At 33.9% G+C, this 27860-nt stretch overlaps 3 protein-coding genes and 1 non-coding gene across 7 annotated transcripts; 1 reads left to right on the plus strand and 3 right to left on the minus strand.

Moving 5' to 3' along the window:
- Nucleotides 1-2774: 2774 nt before the first annotated feature.
- On the minus strand, nt 2775-2856 carry TRNAS-AGA. Its single transcript has one exon. It is a non-coding gene; the product is annotated as a tRNA-Ser (tRNA).
- Nucleotides 2788-5462, plus strand: LOC101222608. Its single transcript, XM_004133985.3, has 2 exons — nt 2788-3730; nt 4771-5462. Exons 1-2 carry the CDS (start codon nt 3249-3251, stop codon nt 4934-4936), a joined length of 648 nt encoding a protein of 215 aa, XP_004134033.1. The 5' UTR covers nt 2788-3248; the 3' UTR covers nt 4937-5462.
- Nucleotides 5463-5991: 529 nt separating this feature from the next.
- LOC101209091 (DNA mismatch repair protein MSH1, mitochondrial) lies at nt 5992-22563 on the minus strand. 2 transcript variants are annotated; one of them, XM_011652608.2, is made up of 22 exons: nt 22280-22563; nt 21434-21575; nt 21231-21328; nt 20995-21070; nt 20727-20846; nt 19956-20003; nt 19216-19280; nt 18905-18990; nt 18524-18688; nt 17466-17575; nt 17260-17365; nt 17097-17172; nt 15221-15279; nt 14456-14523; nt 13440-13613; nt 12643-12855; nt 11313-11569; nt 11068-11211; nt 10093-10153; nt 8216-8515; nt 6814-7554; nt 5992-6620 (listed from the first exon to the last, which is right to left on the minus strand). In XM_011652608.2, exons 1-22 carry the CDS (start codon nt 22393-22395, stop codon nt 6390-6392), a joined length of 3456 nt encoding a protein of 1151 aa, XP_011650910.1. In that variant the 5' UTR covers nt 22396-22563; the 3' UTR covers nt 5992-6389. The 2 variants fall into 2 exon arrangements, with proteins under 2 accessions (XP_011650910.1, XP_011650909.1); XM_011652607.2 differs by having other exon boundaries at nt 8216-8518.
- A 930-nt stretch (nt 22564-23493) lies between these two features.
- On the minus strand, nt 23494-26342 carry LOC101223006 (auxin-responsive protein IAA13). 3 transcript variants are annotated; one of them, XM_011652609.2, is made up of 5 exons: nt 25638-26341; nt 24595-24914; nt 24365-24491; nt 24199-24260; nt 23494-23801 (listed from the first exon to the last, which is right to left on the minus strand). In XM_011652609.2, the coding sequence occupies exons 1-5, from the start codon at nt 26042-26044 to the stop codon at nt 23794-23796; spliced, it is 924 nt and encodes a 307-aa protein (XP_011650911.1). In that variant the 5' UTR covers nt 26045-26341; the 3' UTR covers nt 23494-23793. The 3 variants fall into 3 exon arrangements, with proteins under 3 accessions (XP_011650911.1, XP_031739109.1, XP_004134035.1); XM_031883249.1 differs by having other exon boundaries at nt 23505-23861; nt 25638-26342; XM_004133987.3 differs by having other exon boundaries at nt 23505-24097; nt 25638-26339.
- Between the last annotated feature and the right edge of the window lie 1518 nt (nt 26343-27860).

The raw sequence follows: 27860 nt of genomic DNA on the forward strand, positions 1-27860 counted from the left end.
ATAATTGAATTAAAATTAATATATTGGATTAAAGGTGTGTAATTGTGGATGATTCTCGATAAGAGTTTTAGTTTAAGGCTATTTTCGTTTATCATGAGAATATATTGTAAATGAGATTCTGTATTTGTTTTCATATTGATTTGAATGGTTCAAGATTTGTTTACATTAGTTTACGGATTTCATGATCTAATAATATAAACAAACTTTATATATGATTTTTTGTGTATCCGAAATTTAAGAAATTCTTCTTAATAACAAAATTTACAAAAATATTTACAAATATAATCAAATATTACGATTTATTTATAATAGATTATTATGAGATATATTCTATTTCGATTATATTGGTTTATCTTAAATAAACTATGAAATTATGCTATATTTTAGTTTACTTTGCTTGTGTTGATTAAAGAGAGGATAAATATAGTATCTTTTTAGACGGTTTAAAATAAACTAAAAATTCAATTCATTATCCAAACTCTAGCTCGTCTTTTTTTAAAAAACACTTTATTCTCTTTTTGGCTTTGTTTCTAAGATAAGTTTGTATATAGTTTAATTTGATTCTGTTTCTCTTCAATACAATAGAGATAGGGTATTTGATTTATTCACATTTTGGATCATTAACTATACTCGATCTTATCATTTAATTTCATATTAGTAATGTACCTTTTTATTTATTTCGGTTTAAAAACATTCCAGGAAAAAAGAATTAGACAAAGTATTTATATTATTTGATAATTTGTTTGATTTATTTTTCTTTTTCCATCATTGATTGTTGTCATCAAATATATTACTTTAGTGTGTTTGGCATTTGACAGTGCCTTTTAATTTATTAAAGTTACTTTCGATTTATTAGAATTATTTCATACACATTTTGAAAATGTCTTGAAAGTGACCGTCAGTATTGAACTTATAATTTATTTTGTGGTCCATTTTAATGTTAGTCTTTAGGAATATATACAATAAAGTTTTATCAAATCTTTGGTCAATTCAAATATGGAAAATAGGACTTTTTATATATATTTATTAAAGGGAAAAGAGAGATTGGATGTGAAAGTCAAGGTGGAGAATAAAATAGAAAAAGAGAGAGAGAAAGAAAAGTTGTATGAATTTTTCTTCAAAATTTTCATTTCAATTCTTTGCTTTATAATTTATTCTCCATACTAAGAACTTTCAAATATGTCTATTATTTAAGGTTTTTTTATTACATAACTCGAATCTATAATTTGAACTTAGATTTAAAATTTACATTTGACACGACATGTCCAGTCTTATCCTCTTTATATGATTTATACGCATCGTCTATCTTTTTAAGTTTAATTCAACGGTTTCTATCAAAAGCTAATTGATATATTTAGTGACTTTTAGGTTTTTTTTTTACTTTCCGCTCGAGTTCTATATTATTACAATATGGTGTGTGTTTGTTAACTTTAATTGATGTATCCATACATAAGTATATAAATTAGGATAAAAATAAACAAAAACTTTCAAAGGAAAAAAATAAATATAGTTTTTTTTTTAATTACAACTAAAATGAGATTCAAATCATAAGAGAAAGTAGAAAAAAAAACAAATATAAGATTTTATTTTTTTCAATTTTGTGTTTGATGGATCCATTAATATTAAAAAAAAAGATAAAAATTTAAAAAATTTAAAGTCTATGAACTAAATTTTGGAAAGTTAGATAACATGTTTAACACTTTTGTTATTAAAGAGTTGATTTTGATATTGTTATGCGATTGGAAAGAATCAAATTTCTAGCCTCAAAACTTATGATTTCAACTTTATAGCATAATAAATTTTATGTCGATTGAGTTATGTTCATTAGTCATTTTCACGATAAAAGACAGTGATGGTATCTTTTTCCTTTAGCATGTGTTATTCCACTTTTAATTATCCTTTAGCCTTTATTCCATTTAAAAGAGATTTGAAATTTGAATTCAAAATCATATATTCTTCAATAATCTCTCCCTCTCTCACTCCTTATTTTCCAATGCTATCTTTCTTTCCCCTTCTCCTTTATTTCTCTTTTCTACCTTTTATTCTTTTTTTACACTTTTCTTATCTTTCGTTTTCGTGTTTCGATTAAATAGTGAGTTTAATTTTTAGGTTTAGAGTGTGCTCGGAGTGCATTTTTAAGTGTTTTATTTAAATTTTTTGAAAAAGATAAAAGTGTTCGATAAAATATATTTTAAAACCATTTTTATTAAAATAGTTTAAACAAATGTGAATTTATTGAAAAACAATTTTTTTAAAAAAATTGGTCCAAACTTTCAAAGGGTTATGTTTTAAAATATTAAAATGAAAATTTTATGTTTTTTTTTTTATTAAACTATGAATTAGTTTTAAACAAAATATGTATTTTTTTCTACTAGGGAACTACTAAAGTAAGAATTCTTAATTAAATCAATCTCATATACTTAATTTTTTTTTTGTTTGATATATTTACATGCCACCTTTAAGATTTAAATCACATTCCTTAATTTTAGTTTTTAAATAATATGTATTTAACTAGTTTTGAGATATTCTCAAATTGGGAAGAAAAATTCCATTTATGTTCATTTTCTTTCTATCTACTTAAATTTATGATTAATTGAAAATGTAAGACTTAAATTTTGACATTTTCAAGAGATTTTAATATATGAAAACTAAAAAATAATATTTTGTTTTTTTGTTAACGATAGATTTACATAGATGACATATTCCCTTGCTAAATAATATTAACAATACTTGACTAGTTATAATTTTATTAAAAAAAAAAAAGAGAAACAAAACGTGAGCGGCAGGATTCGAACCTGCGCGGGCAGAGCCCACATGATTTCTAGTCATGCCCGATAACCACTCCGGCACGCCCACAGTTGATGAGTAGTGGAGGGAAGATGAAGATTAAGAATGGAAATTAGGGCAAAAACAAAGGAAGGAGGAGAAGAGAGCATTGACCGAATCAGAAGGAAATGGTGGATTGTGTTGATTCCTAAGAATAGGCAGAGGTGGAGGGCAAGGTTTGTGTAATGGGAAGGGAAAAAGAAAGGTCGAATTTGTTAATATAGTTAGAGTTTTGAAACCAACTAAAACCAAAATGACCACCTCATATTGCTTTCTCCTTCTCACTTTTGATTTTGCTTTTCCTTCACATTCATCAACATCAATATCAACAACATCTTGATCCAATTCTCTTTTCCTCTTCTGGGTTCACCGGCGTAGGCGGCTGCTGTTTCTGTTGATGGTAGCATCGCCGGTCGGAACCCATGGGAGGAGGGCGGACGTCGACGGCACCTTCTAGAAAGGTTATGGTGGTAGTAGATCCTACCCGAGAGTCCGCCGCTGCACTCCAGTATGCTCTTTCGCATGCTCTTATGGATAATGATCAGGTAATTCTCCTCCATATCGATAACCCTAATTCTTGGAGGAACGCTATTTCTACGTTCCTTAAGAGACCTAATGGTGGTGGATCTACTAATAGTAATAATAATAATAATGTTCATGCTGCCGCTACTGCCACTGCCGCTTCCGACGGTGGACAAGGAGGAGGAGCTACGGCGGAGGTGGATTTTCTTGAGGAGATGAAGAAGGCCTGTAAGAAGGCTCATCCGAAACTGGAAGTGGGGACGTTGAGAGTTGAATTGGAAGGCAAAGACAAAGCCTCCATGATTATGGCTCAAACCAAATCTCTCGGTGTTGATCTGCTAGTCATAGGGCAGAGGCGAAGTCTCTCCACAGCTATCTTAGGGTTTGTCTTCTTCTTCCTTCCCTCCCTCCCTCCCTCCCTCCATCAATGAAATTCATTTTCTTTCATGCTTTTGAATGTGCATGAGCATGTATCTTTTAAGTCAAGTAGGTTTGGTTGGATGGGCATGTGTTCCCTTATAGATGGATTTGACAAAGACTCGTAGAAAATGAATTCAATTCATAGCGGTCCTATTGACAAAGACCCATAAGTCAAGTAGGTTTGGTTGGATGAGCATGTCTTCCATTGTCTGTCTTTATTTGTCATCAGTTTTTGTTATTCCTTCAATTTCTTTGGTATCGGAATGTTATTAGATTTGGTAGGTTATTTTCAAAGATCAGTGGGGTGGACGGGAGTTTGGCTTAGCAAATTAATAAACAAGAAAAACTAAGGTTTTATAAGGATATAAGATAATTTAGAGCATGTTATGAAGGTGAAATATGTGCTAACTTGTTGACTTGAATATGTCTTGGAGATTTGTAGTCGAGTAGGTTAAGTTGGTTAAGAGATGCATATTAGGTGGAGCAAAAACTGATGACAAATAAAAGACAATGGAAAAGTTGAATGTTTCTTAAAAAAAAAAAAAGAGTCGTAGATTCTAATTGACAATTAGATAGTTCAAAACAAAGAATGCCATAAATTTGTTGGGTAGAAAGAGGAATCAATATTTCTTGAAGATCCGTAGCTAAAGGGCTATGAATTCAAATATTTAGTTATAATAGAAAAAACCATTTGTAAAGAAATTGCAGATATCAAGCATAATATTCAAAACCAAATACTTATCCAGCAAAGTTAGAATGTTTTCCAACTTTAAGCAGTTGGGAAGAATAGTTGATAATTTGAAAAGCATATATATGTGTCAACCCTTTTGTGACATAGGTCTCTATGGGTCCTTTTCAATTGAATATTGGAAGTTTATCTTCTCTTCTCTTTATTTTTTTTTGTTCCAACTATATGAGGATGGAGAGCTTCAAAACCTCTGTAATTTTTTCATCGTAAATATATGTCTCAATCATCTAAGCTATTTATTTGTTTAAATGCAGATATAGAAGGACAGGAGGGGCAATGAAAGGGGCAAAAATGTTGGACACAGCAGAGTATTTGATTGAGAACAGCAAATGCACTTGTGTTGCTGTACAAAAGAAGGGACAAAATGCAGGCTATCTTTTAAACACCAAAACCCACAGAAACTTCTGGCTCTTGGCTTGATATCTCTACTCTCTTACACCATTTTCCATTCTCCACAATCCACCACCACTTTGTTTTCAATTCATCACTCACTCCCTACCTCTCCATTTCTTTTTTTTCAAAATCTAAACACGTTTGTTTTTTTATTTGGCCCCCAACCATTATTGAGAGATCAATTGCAAGTTCTCTCCCACTTGAATTTGTTGATTCATTCGTCTTCTTCATCATCATCATCACCATCTCTTGGCTTCGATTGTTCACCACCCTCTTTTTCTTTCTTTCCAGGCAGTGCATCAACATTTGTTTGTACATACCTTTTGAACCCACAGAAATTAACCAACTGAAAATGAGTTATTCCACTCTTCTTTTTCTTTATTGGTTTCTTTTTCTTTTTCTTTTTCTGTTTTTTTCTTTTGCTTCAAAGAATTCATTTGTTAACAATGTGCTTAATTCGAGCCATTCAGTTGTATCTTCGAAAAATGTAATTTTTCATTCGATTAAGTTTGAATTTGTTGTATAAGTGGTGAAAAATTAGTACTCTCCTCAATACCTAAAATCTAGAGAATTGCTCTAAAGCCAAACTTAGTCACCTATAATTTGACAAATGTAAAACCCAACAGTGAATACAAGAAATTTCCATGGCTAAAACCCAACAGTGAATACAAGTCAAGTGGTACAAATGGAACAAGAAAGAGAGACCCAAATACCACAAAACCCTTTTTCACAAAGTAACAAAATTGGCCACCTCTTATCTTAAGGATCAAAATACAAGAAACTTCCATGGCTAGAAGGTATCTTTTTCATCACTTTGAAGTTTTCATTATTCATTTTGATGAAATTTAATCTTTTTAAATTTGATTCATCTAGATGAGTACAAAAAAGGAGTAAAAACTATCTTTTTCTTTGCTTCATCTTCTTATGTAAAACTGCTTTGAAGTTCAAAGTTTGATAGAGTTTGAAAGTTTCATGAATTTATAGTTTTAACTAAACGTTCTCAACTAGTTGAGACATCCTTCCAAAATTGAAAGAATGGTTTGTAGCAATGAAGATTAAATAGAGTTGTAAAGAAATGAATATTGAAAAAGAAAGCTACTCCATTACTTAATATACTAGGAATGGCCATTTTCCTTCCACAGACCAGTTGAAGTGAATGCACACTACTTAGTAATATCTCATCCTTACCAAGTCACCAAAATAATATTCAACCAAATCAAGCAAGGAAGGGAAGGTGGATCTAATGTAAGTTGTACAATGCCTAAACACTTCCTGCATCAAAACTTTGATCTTATCTGCTGGTGTAAATCTATTAAGTTAATAACTGCAGAAGAGAACAAAAGGAAACTGCAGCATGTGTTCACCCTACAATAACTCATTTCTCTAATCTATAATATACAATCCAGCAGGAAGAATCGATTTTTTGCTCTCATCAAAACATCTGACCAATTTGTACATGGGAAAACCAAAAGCTGTTGAATCATGAGCAAACAGTCACATTGTCGGATAAGAGATTGGCTGTGCCAAAATTCCGATGCTTTCCATCAGCAACGTTAGTTAGCTGGAACCCGTGATCAGGAAGTCGATTGATGAGAAGAGTTTCAAGTTGGCAAGCTAAGCTCTTCCCAGGCACCATAAGATAAAGGAATGCAGCATCCCGCATTCCTTCCTTTAAACGATGTGATTGGACCCTACCATCCAGATCATCAGTCTACAACAAGGGAGGGAGATAGAGTTCACTATGAGTATAAATTCCAATATAACTGAACAGTGTATTTGACTATGAAATATATGCAACAAGAAAGGGCATATGAAAATTTGTCAAAATGACCCACAGCAATGCTGCGTACACTCATGACAAGAATGAAAGATCATAAATAAAAATAAAAAGTCAATAGGCGTACCTGTCCAACATAGAATTTGCCATCCGGTCTAAGAATCACATATACGCTCGAAGCACCTATTGTTGATGGAGGTGGCTTCTCTCTTGCATCAATTAGAACACATTGAATTTCAGCAGGTGTCAATGTGTTTTTATCTCTATGAAACTCTATCAACTTCTTTTGGCATATCTTTGTGATAGCCCTCTCAAGTTTCTTCCACAAGACACCTGTTTTGCTAGTTGTCTCTGTTTTTGGCTGATCAGCCTTTACAATCACACCGTTTGACTTGAGATTGGATTTTCCAGTGCCATTACCATTAAGGCTTGGATGAGAAGAAACAAAAAAGTTCAGATCTGTCGTCTCTTTTCCTGAAATCCCTTCTTTAGCATAATTTGAGAGATACAAATCTTCAGCCCTTTGAATTATAGCTTCAGAGATTCCTTCATTCTTTGCTGTTTCAAAGGCAAGGCTCTCTCGACATATTCCACTAATCAACTTCCAAGTGGGAACCGTGCGTCCTTCCGCAGAAACAGTTCCCATTGCTTTGTACACAATGTTTTGGGTATCTAAAGGCAAATCAAATATTCCATGCAAGTGAGTGGAGACAATGCCAAGACAACCTGCTTTATCAAGAGCTTCAATAATGCTCCCGGCAATACAAGTTCCTTTTGCTGTTTCTGTTCCACGACAGATTTCATCGATAAGTACAAGACTTCTCTCCGTTACTCTATTGACAATGGATCTCATCTCTGACATTTCCACCTGAGAGGGAATCATTGAAACAAAGGAATATTTAGAAGCAACTGCAAAGATGAGACTCTTTTACTGAACACAGTACATAATCTCAGAAATAACTCTTGCTGAACTTATGAAGATTAAAATTATAAAAATAAGTCAGGACTGAGAGCTCTTATCAAAAGGATCATATAAACTCCAAGAAATTGACATCTATAAATAAAACATATTTAAAATGAGGCAAATGACTATTATACTTTTTTTCACTTTAGCAAACCAAAAACAATCAGTTCACCATCTTAAATTCTAGTCTTTTTAAAAGAGGATTCTAGAATCACAAATAGCGTAAGTTCTCCATACCCTTTCCTTATCAAACATGCAGCAAATGACAGAAGCTCCCAAAGGCTAATATTGGAAATGGACAATCTTGAACTTGTTTAGTCTTATTAGGAAAAATGTACTAATGCTTGGAAACACGATACCAAGCTGACCATACACTTGGGAATCACAACGTTAAATTCTCAGCTTCAAGGATAAAAAGATAGCTCAAAGGAATTATACATTTCTGTTCATAAGATGCTTATACCTTAATTTCCCGTCACCTAATCTAATTGTTGTAAACTATGAACTATCACTCTTCAATGAAACACAGTTTCTTCAAATGCATAACATTCAGATGGCTGCTTACCTGAAAAGAACTTTTTCCATCAGCAGGACTATCAAAAGATTTCATATGAAGCATAATTGAGTCGAAGTGGGGAATCAGGGCGGACTCTGCCGGTACCATAAATCCACATATCCCAAGCAAAGTAGCAGCACAAATCGATCGAAGCAAACTAGATTTTCCACCCCCATTTGGACCAGTCAAAAGAAATAATGATTCCATCTCAATAGTATTCTGCACAGCATTGCCTTCGACAACATCAAACCAATAGGGAGATAGACCAACCAGCTTCATCGCAACTTTCCCCTCCAATGATTTTATGCCCTGCTTTTATTTTAAAAGCTAATCAGAATATATATATAAACAATATTTCTGCAGACAATAGGATAAATGAATAAAACAAACTTCAATAACAAATTTTGATGCTGGCTCAAAAAACTAAAAGCATCTCATGCGATCAAAAACCAAAAAACATACAGATAAAAAGAAATAAAACAAACAAAATGGATCCTCTATTTATCCAAATACAAGGATAGTCGAGTTGATTGTTACATTGAAGAAGTAAAAAACTCATAGTTGACCTCCGAGCTTATTATTCTCGCACATCCTGAAGTTTCAAACTCTAGCAAGATTCCCAATCATCAATGGTAAGTAAAGAAATTACTATATCTAGACCGTCCAAGAATGTTAGGCAAAAGTAATATTCAACTATATAACTCCACACCTCTCAGTTGACCAAATTCAGTTATCCAATCTTGTATCCTTAACAAATGCCATGGTCTTAAGAATAAGTTGGATAACCTAAGTGAATATTAAAAGAAAAAATAAAATAAAATATATAAATTCTAGCAGGCAAAAGGACAGTGGAGGTACCTCAAGAGGGAATACTTCATGCAATAGAACTCTTTGCAAGAAAATACGATAAATGATGAGTTTGTCACGAGTTTAGACAGTATAAAGATCGTTATTCTTATGGTAATTTGACTAGTACTTCTTGCGTCCTTTTCTCCCATTATATGTTTAATTTGCTGTAAAGGTAAGGAATCTCTCACTGATTGCTGCTCAATTGTGAGGTTGAGGAAACTGTTTGGAACTTCTTTGGTAAGATGTTTGGTCTGTAGGGTTGTAGACGGAGGTCTATGGATCATTGGATGGCTAAATTCTCTCATGGTGGTTTTTGAAAGATATTCTACAGTGCTTTGAAAGAATCTAGCTAAGGCTCCTGTGGCTTCTTTGGAAGGAAAGAGACTATAGTTTTCTTAGATAAGTTGTCTCCTCCTTCCTTTTGTGCAGGTTGTTTTGTAATTACAATATAGGGACCGGACTTTCAAAAGGTAATCTAAAATATTGCGAGCTGGACTTGATCAGAAGTTTCTTTTGGATAACTTGCCTAGAGAGGAATGACATAGCTTTCAATGGAAAGAAGAGGAGCTACATTTACTCTTTTGAGTCTTTCACCGTATTACATACACAGCAGCCGCTTGGTGTAAGCAAGACAAATGTTATAGCTATTTCTTCATTGGTAAGATTTGCTCATTGAAAGGGATTTCTACAACCTCCTTGAACTTTTTGTAAATTTTGTAACATTAGGTAAATCATTTTCCCTAAAAAAACAAAATGTAAGAATGTTCCTTTCCGGTTAACCAAATGGCATTTGTTATTAATCTTTGTCCTTTCTCAAAGGAAATCCCCAAAACTTCTCCAAATAGTTAGCCGCTATGATAAACCTTGCACTGGGAAATCCAGAAGGCAAGACTTCTAGGACCCTAAACCATATCACTACTAATCAATGATTCCCAAAGACACAAAGGAATAGCAGTATTTCTATTTTCTATTCAAAATGTAGAGAATTGACAGTATGCATATATGTAAATTTGGAACATTAGTACGCTGAAGAATACCTTGGACCTATCACTGGGTGCAGCAAGGGTGGGAAAAACCCATTTCCTCCTCCTCCCTTCACTTCAAAATATTTAAAAACAAAAACATCAATCTTTGAAATTAATACACCTCATTAACAGGAAAAAAAAAGGAGTTCCAAAAGTATACTAAGATATAAGTGTTTGTAAAATAGATATCAATAATATAACAGTAATTGCTCACTATATTGCAAAAGTTAACATTGCCTAGACTGTCCATAATTTCATTAATTCACACTAACTAATAACCAGAAGGCATTATACAAAGAGAGATATCATCACTAAGAAATTTTATTATCTGAATCAAGGGAAACCCAACATCATGAATGTCTATAGAATAGTAAACAGATAATATAGAAATCTCATGTAGGTCACACCGATAAAAATCTACTCAAAAGACAAAAATTCCAAATTGATAGGCTGAAATATACTTCCATTAAAATTCCAAAAATTGAGACTGAAATATACTTTCATTGACAAAATTCAAAATATTTCCCTCACTCTCCCATGTTTATGCCTCAATGCATAGACCGTAACATGACATAGGGTTGAAATAACGTTGTAAGAGTTTGTATGTACGTATATAATAAACTATGTTACTGATTCTGATTTCCAACCAGTCAAAGTATCAGATAAATTTTGGAATGACATATAAAAGTTCAACATTGCTTCATCTTAGCATCACTTACCAAGAGATTGTGTTAACAGATTTTAATTAGCAACCATTCAGCCTCCTAAAAATTCCAGGTTCTTTTTGCCTTTTCTTTCTTCAACTTTGTATGTTCATACAGCTTATTCAACTTCCTAGAAAATTCCAGTTTTTTTTTTCCTTTTCTTTCTTCAACTTTATATGTTCCTACTGTAAGCATCCCATCTTTGAGACAGTACATAAAGGTTCTAATTTCTGTAGACAATAGAGAGGGAAAAAGAGGGATAGAGAAAGCATATAGATTCAACCTCACATGAGCAAATAACGCCTTGGCAATTATGAGTAGCATGGAAGCAAATATTAGGACGTTAATTTTAGCTAACAATTCAGAAGAAAGTTCCCTCAGCAGATCTACTACTTTTGCTTTTGCTTTGGTATTGGCCTCTTGGTACCTGGAGCAAAAGAAACTTGCTTACTATTTATTCGAACAGAAGAAGAAAAAATGATGAGAGAGAGCTTTCAAAAAGAGTAGTACAATAAACAAACTACATGCCTTGTTAAAGAATCCTCCACCTTCTTCGTGGTAAACCACTCCTCCCCAACTTTTTTTCCCTTTGAATCAAGAGCAGGTTTCAGTTGTTTAATTTCTGCTTCTCCAGGGCTTCCAGCCCATACAGATGGTGCAAACCGTTTTCCTTTGAACCAGACAGATTGATGGTCCCGAGCATATAATATTTCTCCCTTTGGACCTCCTAGTGGTGCATTAGTAGCCCTGATTCTAGAAATGATTGGGACAAAATCTTCAGTAACCTGCATTAAATGACCAGGGTCAAATTAAATAAATGGTCACTTTGCATGTATAAAATAAAGAATAACACCAGTAGAAAAGACATGCAATAAACATAAATTAGTACTTTGTAAAAGTAAACGTCTGGGAGAACAAGACAATAACAAAGACACTAACTGATAGAGTTCAGATTTAAGAATGATCAGGGAGATTAAATGATTGGGAACATTTAATCAACAAAAGGGGACAGAGAAGCATGAGATATTCAGGCAGCAAACTCGACAAATTTAGCTTGCAAAAGAGGCCGAACTGTAACCCATATCATGCTGAAGCTGGACTTTCAGCTTGATTTCCTACAAAGAATTTGAAACTCATTTATGAATTTATACTTGAAAATTCCTTGATACTTTTAGAAATGGTGGGCTTGGGTTATGTTGAAAGCCCAAGGGTAGTTGAGATTTACTTTGCCCTAATTTTTTATTATTTTAATTAGGCTCATGTTGCCTATAAATATTTTTCCCTTTGTACCTTTATTATTATAAGAAAATAATAAGAAATATCAGCATCGTAGTTTTTCTCCATGTACTGGGGTTTCCATGTAAATTTGTGTTTGTTCTACATCTCTACTTTCAATAGATACCATATGCCCCAAAAGTTTATACCTTATCAAATATCCTTAATTAAATAAACTTTTCTATAATGATATAAAAACCAAAATTGAGAAGAAAAAACTAAACATTTAGGGAATGTTATGGACAGTGAATGGGGTTGTAAAGTCTAATGAATTATAAAGTCATGGTGTGCACTGTGTAAAGAGTTAATAAGATATAGAATTGACGTTTTTTAGTCATGGGGCCCTATGAACTCATTGGGCCAAACAAGACTCCACTCTTAGTTCCTACTTTTCCAACTCCTTGGACCAAACACCCTCGAATAAACATCACAATTACATAGTTATTAAACATGAAAAACATGCGAGGAACTACTACACAAGAACCAATATCAACTTTTAGAAAGACAAGCTGGAAAAAAAAAAGAACAGATGAAATTATCCCATAACAAATGGAAAATTGAGCCTTAGAATTTGGAAGCATACTGCAAGGGAGAGTGCTTCAGCTGCCCGTTCAACTTCTGTACAAGATTCTTCAATGTGAATCCTCTTCACACGACCTTTCCAAGAAAATTCCATGTCCTCGAAAAAACCATTAGGAATAATAGGATAAGAACTGATTTTCTGATCACTTTCACTTTCACTACCAAGAAAAATCATTTCATCAACTCTACTGGAAGCCCATTCACATTCGTTGACCTAAATAAAAACAAGGAAAACAGATGTAACAGACTAAAGAAAGACTTGTATTAGCAATACCAATTTCATTTCCTACTAAAAGCGAAGTATTCTACTAATAAAGCAAAAACTAAAGTCCAAATGTAGAACACTTCCAGTTAGGAGAATAAACGATTTTCACGCACCCATAAACCATACTTGACATTCAAAATATCAGCTAGGATAGCTATGATGATTTTTTAGCAACCAGTACTGGATAAGCAAAGTTAAGCACAGTTAACAAACAAAAGACTACATAAAAGGTGAACAAAGGAAGTAATATGAAATGCTTTACCATTTTACACTTATCACTTTCCTGTTTAGGACTAATGACAATGATTTAAAAGTGGAACCATGCAGTATGGGAACACAAAGTTCCTTCTAGGCCTACAAACGTAAATAAAAAATAAAATTATTTCATGATCACTAATGAATAATCACAGAGCAACCTTTTCCAGCATGCCTAGTCAAATTATTTCATTAAAATTATAGTTAAAAAGTTAATACTAGCAGTTTAGATTGGTGGGAAAAAAAAAAAAAAAAAAAGAATTCTACTTAGTACTTACAAATGTATCATAGTCAATTTTCAACCCAGTTGCCACAGATGCAGGATCCATCAGCAATTTCAGGATATTGTTTAGCTTGCAATTTTTGTGCATTTGTAATATTTCGTCAAGTACATTCTTCATTCTACAGAATTCAATATGATTCGCCTCCCTCGTTTCCAATAACTTCACAAGCTGCAAAACATATAGATACAAGTCAAACAAATTTATATGATAGTCTATGCCTCAATTGGAAAGAACATATAGAATGGTTTTACTAAATTCACCATGAAACAATAGAATTCACAAAATTCGTAGAAAACTTGAGTCTATCAGTATCTCCCAATCCTAACTTAAATCCAAGCTAATGACTATTAGGATATTTCCTAACAAGAACAAGATCTGAATTTATTGTTATGTAACTATAAGAAAATACAAGATAAACCCAAGCATAAGGCACTTGGAACCTCCCTCTTGAGTACTCTCATCGAAGCCTTAGATCACTCCACAAAATAACCTCCCTCTCAATCACTTACCCTCCCCCTCTATTTATAACAAGTAGTAACCACTCTTATACAATAACTACAAGTAGCTCCCTATCTATCTAATTACCCATATACCCCTTAACTAACATCATACTAAGTATCTAGTACCTAAAAATGACAAACAGTAAAACAAAAAAATTCCCTCATTTGATTTCTTTCAGTTCTATTATGGTCCTTCCACTTTCTCTCCATTTATGTCAATGCACCGCTGGTTTGAGATTATACAGATGCATAAATTGGCAAGATGTAGAAATGGAAAGCAGTAAAGCACTTAACAGAAATAAACTATAAAAAGCAGGGAACAAAGCCGTGGAAAGGAAAAGTGAAATAATTAATTGCAAACCCATAAAGAGTTGATATCAGTCCACACATAAAAATCAGATTGAATAATGTAAGAAAAATATCTTATAAAAGCCTGAAAATGAATGATGCCAGGATGCCAAATGTATTTTAGTCAAACGCTCCAACTTCCACAATAAAAATGGATTAAACCTTGGCTGGGGGAAAGCAAGTGAAGTCTGGAATTGCACATGTGACATTGCTCATAAGCCTGCATATAGCTGGCAAAAGAACAGGATTAAGAAAATGTTTTTAAGCATTTCAAACAAAAAAACCAAGAAGCATTGTAAAAGGAACGGCAAGGGGTGTTCTACAAGCGCATGTTAGCTAGCATATTCCATGAAGATTCTGCTAACTCTAGAAGAGCAGCAGGAAAAATGTTTGTGTATAATTCCATCCATAACTACGTAAACTTAAAGGTACTTTTATCAAGCACATACAACTGTCAGTCAATAATATCTTTTACATGAAAAAACAGATTTGCAGAAATATAAAAAACTGATTTACAATTTGTCTGTGTAAAGACCGCAGAACTGCTAACCCCAGCTTTTCTGACGACAAATATAATAATGAACTCCTTCATCACTCTTGATAAATAGTTCATGGAGCAGCTCAAAATATCTCACTAAGACAATCCAGAAACAAAATCATATGATTTTCAAGGGCCATTGACGGATAACAAGAATTATATTTGAGCTCAATCCTGAGAAGAAAAAAGCAAGTACATGATGACATTTCACTTTTCTTCCCTTTGACATGGTAACAAAGTCATATGAGAGTATCGACAGATTTCTGAAAACCAGAATAAGAAATGAATGGGAGGACTGCAAGATGCCATAGCAGCAAACATAGTCCACTCATCTCAGTGATAGACTTACCAAAAACAAGAAAAGAAAGGAGATTTATAAGGAGAATCACCTTGAATAGTCGATGCAGTCTCATAAGCAGGAGGATTGAGAAGAAGATCCCTCATATACCTACAAAAGAAACTAACTATTAAAATTGGAATTTCTTTTGTATGAAAAATAGCCATAAACATGGAGACGCCAGGTGAATATAATTGTCATAACTCAGTACATTTGACATATCAAGCACCTCTTACAACAAGAAAGAACTCACTCACAAGTGCACCTAGAACAGAACCGTCATAAACCAATATTACATGGTTTGCAAGTATTTAACTTATTCCAACTCTAACAAAATTAAAATCATGGGTTACAGAACTCATACATAAAAGAAATCTCTATCGTGGGTTCTCTAAAAATAAGAACAAATCATCCAATACTAGTTTGGTCGATAAATGGAAACAACTCTCTAGAAGAAATTATACCTTTTGATAAAATAACTGGACTACCTAGAGACAAATCCAGTGTTTTTTTTAATGAAAAACCAAGCTTTCATTAGGAGAAAATGAAAGAATACAAATGGGCATAAAAAGGACAAGCCTCCCAAAATGAAAGAATACAATAGGGCATAAAAAGGACAACTCTCCCAAAGAAAGACTGAGTATCAAAGAAATAGACCTATAGTGCAAAATAAAAATACCTAGTCGATGATTACAAAAGTCCTTAGAATTTAAACCATACTTCCTTTTGTGATCTCTACAACTTTGTTGTTCCTCTCTAAGCAGAAATCTTGTTAAATCGCTGATTAACTCAAAAGCTTAAGCGGTTGGTTATTGCAAATTTAGTTATATCAATATGGAAGTCAATATTAATTAATTAGGTAGGAAAAGACATTACAGGGTTCAAACACAAGACCTCCGGCTGTGATATCATGTTAAAACATCGATTGACCTAAAAACTTAAGTTGGTGGGTTACAATAGATTTAATTGTATCCACACTTTAACGACCCCCACAATAAATCTATGATTATCATCTCTCTCAAGCTCATAGTGAAAAAATAGCTTTGGATAGGCCAAAATCTTATCTTATTTGGAATGCATATTGTCCTAAGAAAGTCAAAAAAAATTGTGGATCTTCTCTTTTGAACAGTTAAATACATGTATAAACTAAAAGATCCCTTTAAATTATGCTCCATCTCCTAAATGGAGAGATCCTTGTAAAAAGAGTGAGTCTTTGATGCACAATTTTTTCTTTTCTAACTTTACCGTTGATTGTTGGGGAGACTATTTAGCTTGATCAAAATGCAGTAGTTTTGGTAAAGAAAGCTTCAGATGCCCTTCTACAGTTAGTTGAAGGTCCTCAGTTTAATGCTAAAGGCAAAAATTCTTTGATCCAATGGGATCTTTGCCCACCATTAGAGGTTATAGCTTAAAAGAAACTCTAGAATCTTTGTGCCAAGAAACTATCAATGACTCTTTTTGAAATTTTGTTACTCGTTTTGCTTCTACTTGATCCTCTGCTCCTAAATTCTTTTGTAATTGTAGCCTAACCTAAATTTACACCACAAATTCTTTTTTGTAAACTGTTGTTCTGTGGAGATATCTCATCTCCCCCACTTACCGAATCTCTCTCTCTTTGATAATGAAAGTAATATTTCCCATAATAATTTGTTTTCACGCTTGTCACGAAAATATAGGTGCATAAGTGTGCATGAAATCACTTTTAGGTGTTGTGGTTTCCCCTAAAAAAATGGTGGGCATGAAATTACAGTTTCAAAGAATGAAACAGTGTCTGTGACTATAATTGATAATGCCTCAGAGTTAAGAAATGAGAAATTAGAAGGGAAAAATCAGCTGCAACTTAAAATGGTCACACAACGAAGAAGCATTCTAGCTAAGTTATTAGCAGACAGCAATCTCAACATCACTTAAAAATTGTTCCGACTCACAATGCAGGAAGGCCAGCACAATTGGATGGAAGCAAAACCTTCAGCAAACAAGGTATTCCCTCTGTTGGTATGGCACCTATATGCATTTGATGTATGAACATGCAGCTTAATATCATTTAAAATTGCTTTTCTTTATAAGGGATCCAAGTGAAATAAAACTAACCAATCTGTGTTGCAGTTCCTAGAGTTAACGGATGTGGCCTATTTTCTGACGATATTGTAACATTTCTAAATGTAACTTCATCATCAAGACCATAAAGCTCTTTAACCTGGGAATGATCAGAAAATAAATTAAATTGATACCAACACAAAGAAAAAGTCAGGCTGTGCTATTGATAGAAATAGAAGAGATGCAGATGCAATGCATACCTTAGAAATAAGATTATCAAGAGGCTTTCCATCGAACCACTCAAAATGTCTGGGATTACATTCCCCCCATAGCCGGCCACCCTCACCAAATTCACCCCAGCGGCAAGTGCCTATAAGGAGCCTCTCTTATAAGCTTGCGCATGCCGTCAAAAAGAAGAAAAAAAATCTTTAAATGCCACAGATACAGCAGCATACTTCTTCCAATCATCAACAACCAAGAACCTTTAATCAAAATTATGCTACACAGTACACAGTCAACAAATTTCTTATATGGCATAGACACAGCAGCATACTTCTTCCAAGCATCTGGTATAACAACCAGTACATATGGCTTTAATCATATTTGTGCTAAAGTAAAAAAAAGCTAAATTCCAGAGTTCCTTATTCATGCCTCCATAATAATTTTCTTAATTGAAAAACTAGTTTGAGGTCATTTCCTCATATAACTATGCAAATCAAAACACGTCAGTTAAAGTATCGTTCAGTCGTTGTTTGTCCTTGGAAACAATCCAAAGCAGGTTTAAGTGCCAATCATAATACTGTAACAATGTAACAACATGGAAACTTTAAATTTTTTGATGTTCCAATTCTGTAATGATTGGGAACCGTTTTGTGAACTTTTTGGGACAAGCCAGCTATCGTGGTATTTTCAAGGCGGGGGAGGGGGAGGGGGAATCTCCTAAACCTTGTGTATTTGAGATGTTTTTCTCTTTCATATCTTTTCCTTTTCACCATGTATCTTTTTTCCTCAGTACCATTTTCTTCTTTTTTAAGGGAGAGAGAACCGACTATAATTCCATTGATAAGATGAAATAGCAATACATTATTTCATCCTCACATCAACTTTTTCTTTAAACACAAGAAAAGGAAGAAAAATCTATTCCTGTAGATTTGATATTTCCTATCACTAATATTATTTCATAATCCTTTTTTTGGGGGGTGAAACAATAAAGCTATTGACCAGAAAACAGTAAAAAGAAGGTTCTGAATGAGGATTATTGAAAACAGTATCTTTGACAAAATAAAAAGGAGTTCTGCATATTCAGACCACAACAAACCTGAGGAGTTGTTCCTTAATGACGTGTGAAGAAATAAATGATGGTATTGACAAGTGCGCAGTTTAGTAACTAAGGCCTCTTCTGTCAAACCATCCTCTGATGAATATGTCTTCATGGTCTCTATGACAAGGCTCATGCAATAGCCCCTTGCGGATCGAGATATTCCTGCATGTGTTGCACTCAATATTGTAAGTAACAATAAGCTGGTAAAAGTCAAATTATTAAAAATCCAAAAGCGAGAATATCAGGAAGTACTTGCATACAAGAAAAAGGTTCGCATAAAAAACAGAAGAATAAGTACACCATATTTATCACAGGAAAGAATACTAATCCACACAAAATATCTTACTAAATAACAATTGAACGTGCTAAATCACCTACCAATCACAGGCATCGGTTCTGGAAAGTCAAGATCGTGATCAACCCCGACAAGCCCAAAAACATAGGGACTGCCTGGGTGTGCATGCCTGTACACATAGATGAACTCAGTCATTAAATCTTCTGATTCTTCTGCCACTTTCATTCACAATTGAAACTTCCTCCTTATGAACAAATGTTTGAGCACCATTTTACAACAATTACTATAAAACCTAAAATTTTGGGTTCGATAATACCAAGGGTCAAGGATTGAACCATTAGATCATAAAATATGAAGATTTAGTAGAAAATTCCAAGTTATTACATGAACTTACCCAGATATAAAACGTCCTTTGCGAGAACGAGCTTGAATTGGGCCCTGAACTTCTTCCACTATGCACTACACAACCAAATTAAACAAACTGTTAAGCATAATTAAAAAATATACTTCTCAAAAAATGCAAAGCGAACTAAATGGAGTCCCTAGGAAGAAAGAGGTATGAAATCCCTGGTCTTAGTATCACAATATTTCCTACAGATTGTGAGCTTAGTCTTAGGAAAAGAGTCCAAAACTCAAATAATGAAAACAGCCTATAATAATAGCTTTGTATTTAGTTCTTGTTTTACTTGAGTTCTAGAGGGTCTTGTCCAGCTCATTGTATTCTTATCTTGTTCGCTTTTGTCTCGACTTTAAGCTGTATTTGTTCTATTAGTCCTTTTTGCTCTTGGTATATTTCTCTTGTACTTTGAGCGTTGGTCTCTTTTATTAATATTAATAAAGAGGCTCGTTTCTGTTTTTAAGAAAACAGCCTATAATAGCAAATGTCACTGGGATAATCAGATAAAAATATGGTTATATATTTCGTGATTGAAAAAATAGAAAACAGTTATCTGCCCTACTGGCTTGTTGATCTGCAACATGAATTATTATTTCTCAGTGTACTCATCCACATTGACTTACGCCACAAGAATTTTATTTAAAAGAAGAAGAAGAAGAAGAAAGAAAAATATAGTGAGGCATATTTTTCCAAAAAATACCAGAAGATAAGAGTATCAAATCATCATAATTGCTCACCACTGAGAACCCATTGCGTGTCAGATCATCCAAAGTTTGACGAAGATTCTGCAAAGTAGTTCTTTACTTAGAACAACAAAGGATTAGATGTTAAGTTCAAGATTAAAAATCATGAAATATTTGTGTATCAATGGCAATCTTGAGGTCCTAAATAAGACAACTGGCAGCACAAAATGTAGCCACAAAAATGACACTAAAAGGGTCAAGAAAAACAATATGATTATTAGGTACCCTGCTTGTGGTACGGGTATTCTTGAAAGAGAAAGATCAACAGAAAAAAATGAAACACGTTTTCAATCGAGGATCACCAGACAAGATTTCCAACTTAACAGCCCAAAAAATGAAACACATAAGTACCAAGTTCAAAAGGAACCTGATGTAGAAACTTTAAACACGCCATATGTTTGGAAGCCTAATGTGTGAAAAAAAGGGGAAAAAAGACAGTCTTGAAGACTGTACCACAATACAGTCATAGACTCATTGCAAGTATGCAAACTCAATAAAATTATACTAATCCCGCACTTGCATCACGCCATTGCCAAAATAAAAATGGAAACTGCCAGTATAATGCTTTCAATTGGTTAAAGAAAGTAAACAAACACTGAAAATATATGGCCAAGTTTCAATCCTAACAATGCTTTCATTAATTTGACAATGTTGAGAAGTAGACGACAATTCAGACACTGAAAACATGTTACTAGAGTAAGAAATGAATAATGATGCTTTCAATTATTTAAACACAGAAAGATCAAATGGGAATAAATCCAATACCACAACGGGGCAACCAGCTTTTGGAATACTATCCATACGCTGACCTCCAAAAGGATTTAAACCAGCATATTCCACAAGTATGCAAGCATCTATTCCAATTGCTTCATAAAAATCTCCAACCTGTAGAAAAGAGAGAAACAAATAAAATTGTCATTCACTGCAAAGAACCAGAAGTTCAAAACCACTGTAAGATAATTCTAATTCAAATAAACATCTAAATAGGCAATTGGCACAATAAATTCAAGAAGCAAGAGGGAAAATATCATACTCTACAGAGCAAAACTTCTCGAGGAAACTTTGCCTTGAACTGTAGAATCTCACAGTTAAGAGTTCCTTCTTTAAGACTGCAAAACAGTAAGCATAGCTGCTAATTGTCTAAATAGTATGACATAATATCTCCGCAAGTCCATATAAGCGAACGACAACCTTTAAGCCCACCAAACAGAAAAACAATTCTCAGTATGCACATGCCACAACAAATCAAAGTTTATCTCACAAGCTCACCTCCCATTTTTCAGGTTTGTATCTAAACCTAGCAAGTTGGAAAAGTCAAGCCTCTTAACCAGCTGGACAGATGACGGCTTCTTGCATGATTCCACCGTCTGCAAATTCAAGAAACAAAGTACCATGAAAAACGGCATCTGAACAAGAACTAATGCATCAAGATAATGGCAAACGATAGTTGTTAATGTAGGCTAGTAGTTCACCTCTTTCCACCATAAAATGTGAGAAAGAAACTTATTGTCTTGGAGAATATTATTATCCTTAAACTTCTTAGCAGCTTTGATGCTTCCTCTTGAACCTTTTCTGCTTTTCCAACAGTGCAACTTTTCAAGCTGTTGCCTTTCTCTATTTTTACGTATGAAAAAATCCCACACATTAGAATAACCAAAGACATTAACCACAAATTAGAAAAGTAATACGTAACTCACACAGCACTTTCGTCCTTTTGTAATCTCATTCTAACGATGACATTAATCTATATGTTTCTCATAATAAATTAATTAGTTAATTAGAAGAACAAGAAAAACCAAGGTAGAAAATCATAGTGACCTCACTCAGTACCAGTGTCATTCCTAAATTACTTCTACCAACCAAAGAAGTCCCCCGCATACAAGATGATACCGTAACGAAGATGTTTACATCCAGAAAAGTAGTAAGTGCAAAACAGGGAACTTCTCCCAAAGAAATCAATCGATCATTGCTCAACAACTACTTTAAAAAATTTTGAAAATTCCAAAGACTTAACCTTCTTAGGAGCAGACCCCTCTCCCCAGATTCTCCAAACTGAGATAAAGGGTATTTCTAAACATGTGGAATATGCACAACCGCCATATCACATTTCTCAATCTCTAAAAAAAATAAAACAAGCTACAATAAATTTCGAACTCTCTGTGGACACAAAACAGGAGTAGAAATTACAAACTACATACCAAACCCACATGACCAAATGAAAAAACAAAGACCCAAAACAGAACTGAAACAAAATACGAATAATGAGAGTCGAAGATGCATGGAAGAGATGAGCAAAGGAGGAGAAGAGGGGTCATTACATAAATGCCGGCGAATGAGTAACTGAGGTGAAGTTACGCGGAGGGAAGCGAATCAAAAGAGCCAGAAAACGCCACCGGGAAGCAGAAACAACGGTTCGTGTTGCCGCCCAGTACATGGCGGTGGATAAAAATGGATGGTTTGTGAGCTTCAATCTTGTTGTGATTGGAAGTTTTAAAGCGTTTTGGTTTGAAATGAGGAGGGTGTTTGTAACTCGTCGTCGCCGGAACAGAAAACCCTTGGTTTCCGATACTTCCCGCCACAATGCCACATCGACATAGATGGATATTTCCATTTTTATTTATTTCAAATATTAAATATATTATTATGATTAACATTTAAAATAGCTTACATGCCTTAGTTATTTATATTATAAAACTTTATAAATGTAACGTATTAATAAACTAATTTATACAATTTACTGATATGATTTGAATTATAATAATCTATACAAACATATATTACAACTCGTGCTTCCTTTGGCTTAGTTGCTTAGAAAACAACTCGTGAAGATCATTCCATCTCACATCAAACGTGGAGAGATCTAAGTATAGTTTAAATTTAAAAATATAACATCTTTGTTAGTATAACAATGTGAGTGGCCTGAATTTTAACTACCAACCTTATACCAAAATATAAATTTTATGCTTAAATACGTTCACTCTGGAAATCAGCGCAAGTGTTAGAATACCATAAAATATTAAATTTCTAAGTAGTAAACTAAAAGAGGTAAAGGGATTAATAGTTTCTAGCACATTAGATATGTGTATACTATATTTTGACAAATATGTCTTTTAGACTATAAATCAACAAAACTTAATCATAATCATATCTATGGTGGGAGGTCAGGTTACCACTATGCTAAGCTTTCTTTAGCTTGATAGTGATATTTTACATATAATAATATCAACGTTTTAATTTTTTGAAGTCAACTTCTTGAATCCTATGGTATTTACAATTAAGAAAAAAATCAGTTCGACAATTCACATAGTCAGTTCGGAAAGAATTTTCAACACTTGTCACATTCACAACATACGTTATAATCAAAGTGCAAGTTGGTCTATAATTAGTTGGATCAAAACCATTCCATTTTGGTTCTGAACGGTTCGATCTTAATGCAGCCATCAAAATGGAATCAAATCACATCACCTTTTTTTTTAGGACAGATCAAATCCATCAACGTATCAGACTCAAGTTGCTTTTCAATGAGCAGTAATGGAGTCAGGGTCATGAGCAAAGGTTTTCAAAAGTATAAGACAACATATAACCTTTAATCCACAATGAAGTTTCAAATTGAAAAGAAAAAACATAAAGCAATAGATGAAACCATCTTCACCTTCTTAACATGTTACAAGATACATTAGGGCGCAATTCACAAACATAATAAATGCACTTGTAAGAGATAGACGACCAACACAGCAAAGTATCATGAGTTTGAAACCGATTCCAGCTTTCCCTTGAGAAGAAAACAACTTTAGTCGATTTAAGTGAAGAGAGTCGTAAATCATGGCCGAGTTCATAAGCCTGTAGGGTAGCATTGTATAAGATGATTTCTTTCTTTCTTTCTTTCTTTGGGATGGGGGGCTGTTAATGGTTTAGAAAACCATTCAAAAAAATCAAGAACCATAAATGAGAACCAAAAAAAAAAAAAAAAAAAACAAGCAAAAAAGAATAAGATCATCAAAATCACTCTCTCTTTTTCTATCTCTACTCATGTGGACCAACTTAACTCCACATGATCTTCACATGACCAGGGTTAAAACAATGGTTCTAAATGGGCTTGATTCCATTTCTCTCACTTCTTCCTTGACATCTTGGAGCTGTGGATGGTTTTATTAATTAGACTACGGACATGGAGTAACTAGAAACTAAAACAACGATATCAAAATCAACTAAAAGATTGGATTATGAGAAAACATACCAAGTCCCTTTGCCTCAGATGTCCTCATGATTCGAAGTTTCTTAACCGAGCCAAGGAACATCCTAATAAAAAAAAATGAAAGCAGAAATGAAAGGTAAATAAGTGAACCATGAAGGAAGTAGGAATATGAACTACACACTATGCTTTTTCATTAGTGAGTGCATACCTCCAAGGAACATCCCCAACCAACAACCAGTCTCCCTCTTTATCTTCATAGGTGAGCACAAACTCAGAGGAGCCAGTCAGAAGTTTTGAGAGTTTTGGTGCTTGTTCATCCTGACCTCCATTCAAGCCTAAACATTAAAGAAAGACAACTCTTGGTCAGTACAAATACTCTCATTCTCGGTTATCAACTATCCATAGATAGATGCATGATGATCTTTCGAAGCAACTAACCGGTGGATGGGACACTTCCTGTAGACTTAAAAAACATGTCCTCGAGCATCAGAGCCAAAGTCTCATAGCAAGAATGGGCATTCAAGTCCACTTTCCTGCCAATTAGAACTCCGTCCATATACACTTTCACAAAACCTACAGGGCCCTTTACAGTATCAGTGGCACTTGTATTTTTGCCATCCTGGATCTTCTCTGAAACACCATTGGACCTATTTTTGAGAGAAAGCAGCTCCTTTTCATCCCCAGCCCTCTGATTTTTAGCTTGGTTAATCAGGCTGTTAATTCTATAAGCTCTTATGGGCGGCCATCCCACCACCTGACTGCTTCCGGTTCATCCAAAAGGAAAAATGAAAACAAATAGAAAAACACGAAAAGCATGAGGATATGGCTTCAAAGAATAATAGAATAGTTCATAGTAATCAATTGGAAAGACGAGCTTCGATGAACATAAAAAGAGGATATCCAGTTTCATGACTAATGAGTAAGCATCAGGGAATGCTTAGATCAACATCCCATCTCCCTACATCAAGACAACCGAGACTTGGTTGGTATTGCCATGAATTTGTGCAGCCAATCTATACTCTATAGCAAGACTCAGACGGATCTTAATGACGCTAAAATGGAGATTTTGTGAGATTTAACCAAATTGTAACTTTTTATATGCATGTTATGGAAGATCTTGTTAAAAGCCAACAGTTCATCGATTACTATTTATATAGTAACAGGATCATACACACTTCTAACATATGCATGTTATGGAAGATCCTATAAAAAAAGACAACGGTTCATCGATTACTATTTCTACTCTAACAGTGCAACAAGGAGACCATCTATTTTCTACAGTTAACTGGTATAATTAAAAATGCAAAACTAACAAACAGTTTAGGATTTCAGCTTGAGGAATTAAGAATCAAAGATTCTAAATATTCCTCATTTCTATAAAGAGAAAAGTTCATTACTCTTGACAGTGCTCATTCACCAAACTCATTTCATATCAATTCTCTTTGACCAACAATCGAATATAAACAGAGCAACCCACCAACCTGACAGCCGGAGGAGAAGAACCGCCGTCATGGGAAACAGGTTCCGCCGCCCTCTTGACACCAGAAATAGCAACAGGTCTGCCAGAGAATCTAGCCGAAGAAGAAGAAGACGACCCACCAGGAGAGATGGCCGAAGGAAAATCTTTCGCCGTCAATATCCGGCCGCGTTCACCCCAAAGACCCTGTTTTCCCTTTCCTGCAGAAACCCCATTTCCAAGACTGAGCCCTAGGCCTAATTCGAGCTCAGCTTCAACAGGGGGAGAAGAAAACTCCTCAGAAGACAAATCTGTCTGGTGGGTGTTCAACTCCTTAGCTTTGGAAACAGAATTCTCATCATTGGAGGCGCCGGAAGAGCCGCCAGCGCTGGCAATGCCGGTGGTAGGCATTAAACCTAGAGGTGGTTCCATGGAGGGGGAATGGAGATGGAGTAAAACAGAAAAATGGTTGGATTGAAAGGAAGAAAATGGAATGAGTATGAGTATGAGTATGAGGAAGATGAAGAGGAGGTGGGTGTGATGATGATGGGACCCAGATGTCTGGTAGTGCGGCTACCAGTGATAGCAGTTACCCACCATGGTTCTCCATTGTTGTCGACAAGAATTTGCCTTTTGAGCTGAATCTCAACACGATTCATGTCTCCTTCACGGATCTCTCTCTCTCTCTCTCTTTCTCTTTCTCTCTGTCTCCTCTCTGTAGTCTGTAGACCGTACTGCCATTGGAATTCTACACATTCAATCCTTTTTTTAAAAAAACAGAAGATAATATTATTTTTTATTTCAAACTCGAGGACATAATTTGAACAAACGAAATTACCTTTTTGTCCACTACGTTCATTATTTGATTAAAAATACTATTTTAGTTAAAAATTTGAATTCCACAAACTCTTGTTCTCAAGTACAATATTAGTCATATTAAATATCTCAAATTTTATTATCAAACTTAATTTTAATCAAAATTAATAAAGTAGTAATAACATTCTTATCAAAAAAAAAAAAGTTTCAAAATTTTATAATTAAGAATGATTGATGTTTTTTTTCATAAAGATATCGACGAGGGAACTCTCTATATTGAAATAGTTGACACACAGTTTAATTTTATATTTTTAATTTTGATCCGTTAAACATTATAGTCACATGTGTTTGTTATTCTCTCTTACATGTTCATTTATCTATTTGCTTTTCGCATTTCTTTCGATCTTACTTTAAGTATGTATTTTTATCAGTTGAATTATGTTTACAGTGTACTTTTGTTAGTAATTTGTTGTTTAAACATTAGATAAAAGAGTTCCAATACGTGGGATCTAATGTATTGCATTAAAAATATATTACGTGTACTATTGGTTAAAATTATAACTATTGATAAATGAGTGAATCTTAAACATTCCAATGGCAAACATAATCATATAAAAGTTTAGAGATCGAGATATAAGTTCACTCGAACAAGTTTGAACAAATAATGAAAAAAAAAAAAACTAAAAGGGATAAACCTAAAATTTTATCAAAGGAATCAAAACAAAATTCCATATGGTGAGACCAACATATGTGGACTAGAGAAACTAAACTTTTCAACACAGGGAATATTGAAACTTTTTCAATTACATTGTCCTTAGTTTCCTAACATATAATATTTTCAAGTAAGATATTATTGCATCCACATTCGATGATACTCTAATTTCGATGACATGGAGAATATTATTATCAAAAGTAATTACGAGTTTAATATATATATAACTCAATCTAGTACAAGAGGATTAGTGAGACATAGATGGATTTAGGGTAGATATAGTACCCTATATCTTAATATATAATACCCTAAAAGACAAATGGTTAAAGGCAAAGTTAGTGAAAAGAAATAATAGTAAAATTAAAGAAAGATTTGAGGGTGAAATGGGGTGTCTCTATCTTTAGTAGTGGGAAGGAGAAAAAATGGGGGTTTAGGGTTTTTAATATTCTCAAGGTTGTGGCTTTTGTAGACCAAAGACATTAAAATTATACTATTCTTAATACCATTCTCTTTATTTCTTTTGTGGTTGTCTTCCACTTGCAAGACAATTGGCATAGACACCTTGGTTGTAGAAAGTGAAGCTTAAAGATATGTTTGCTTAGTGGGAATGTGGACCTTCAACACTTGAGAATACCAAGAGAGGAGCTTGTGGGTTATTGTTTTCTTGTTCATTCTTTTAAATTAGGTATTCTTCCACTTTTAAATATGTTTAGAGGTGGT

The sequence above is a fragment of the Cucumis sativus genome, chromosome 3 (genome assembly GCF_000004075.3).
Source record: "Cucumis sativus cultivar 9930 chromosome 3, Cucumber_9930_V3, whole genome shotgun sequence".
Taxonomy (NCBI): Eukaryota; Viridiplantae; Streptophyta; class Magnoliopsida; order Cucurbitales; family Cucurbitaceae; genus Cucumis; species Cucumis sativus.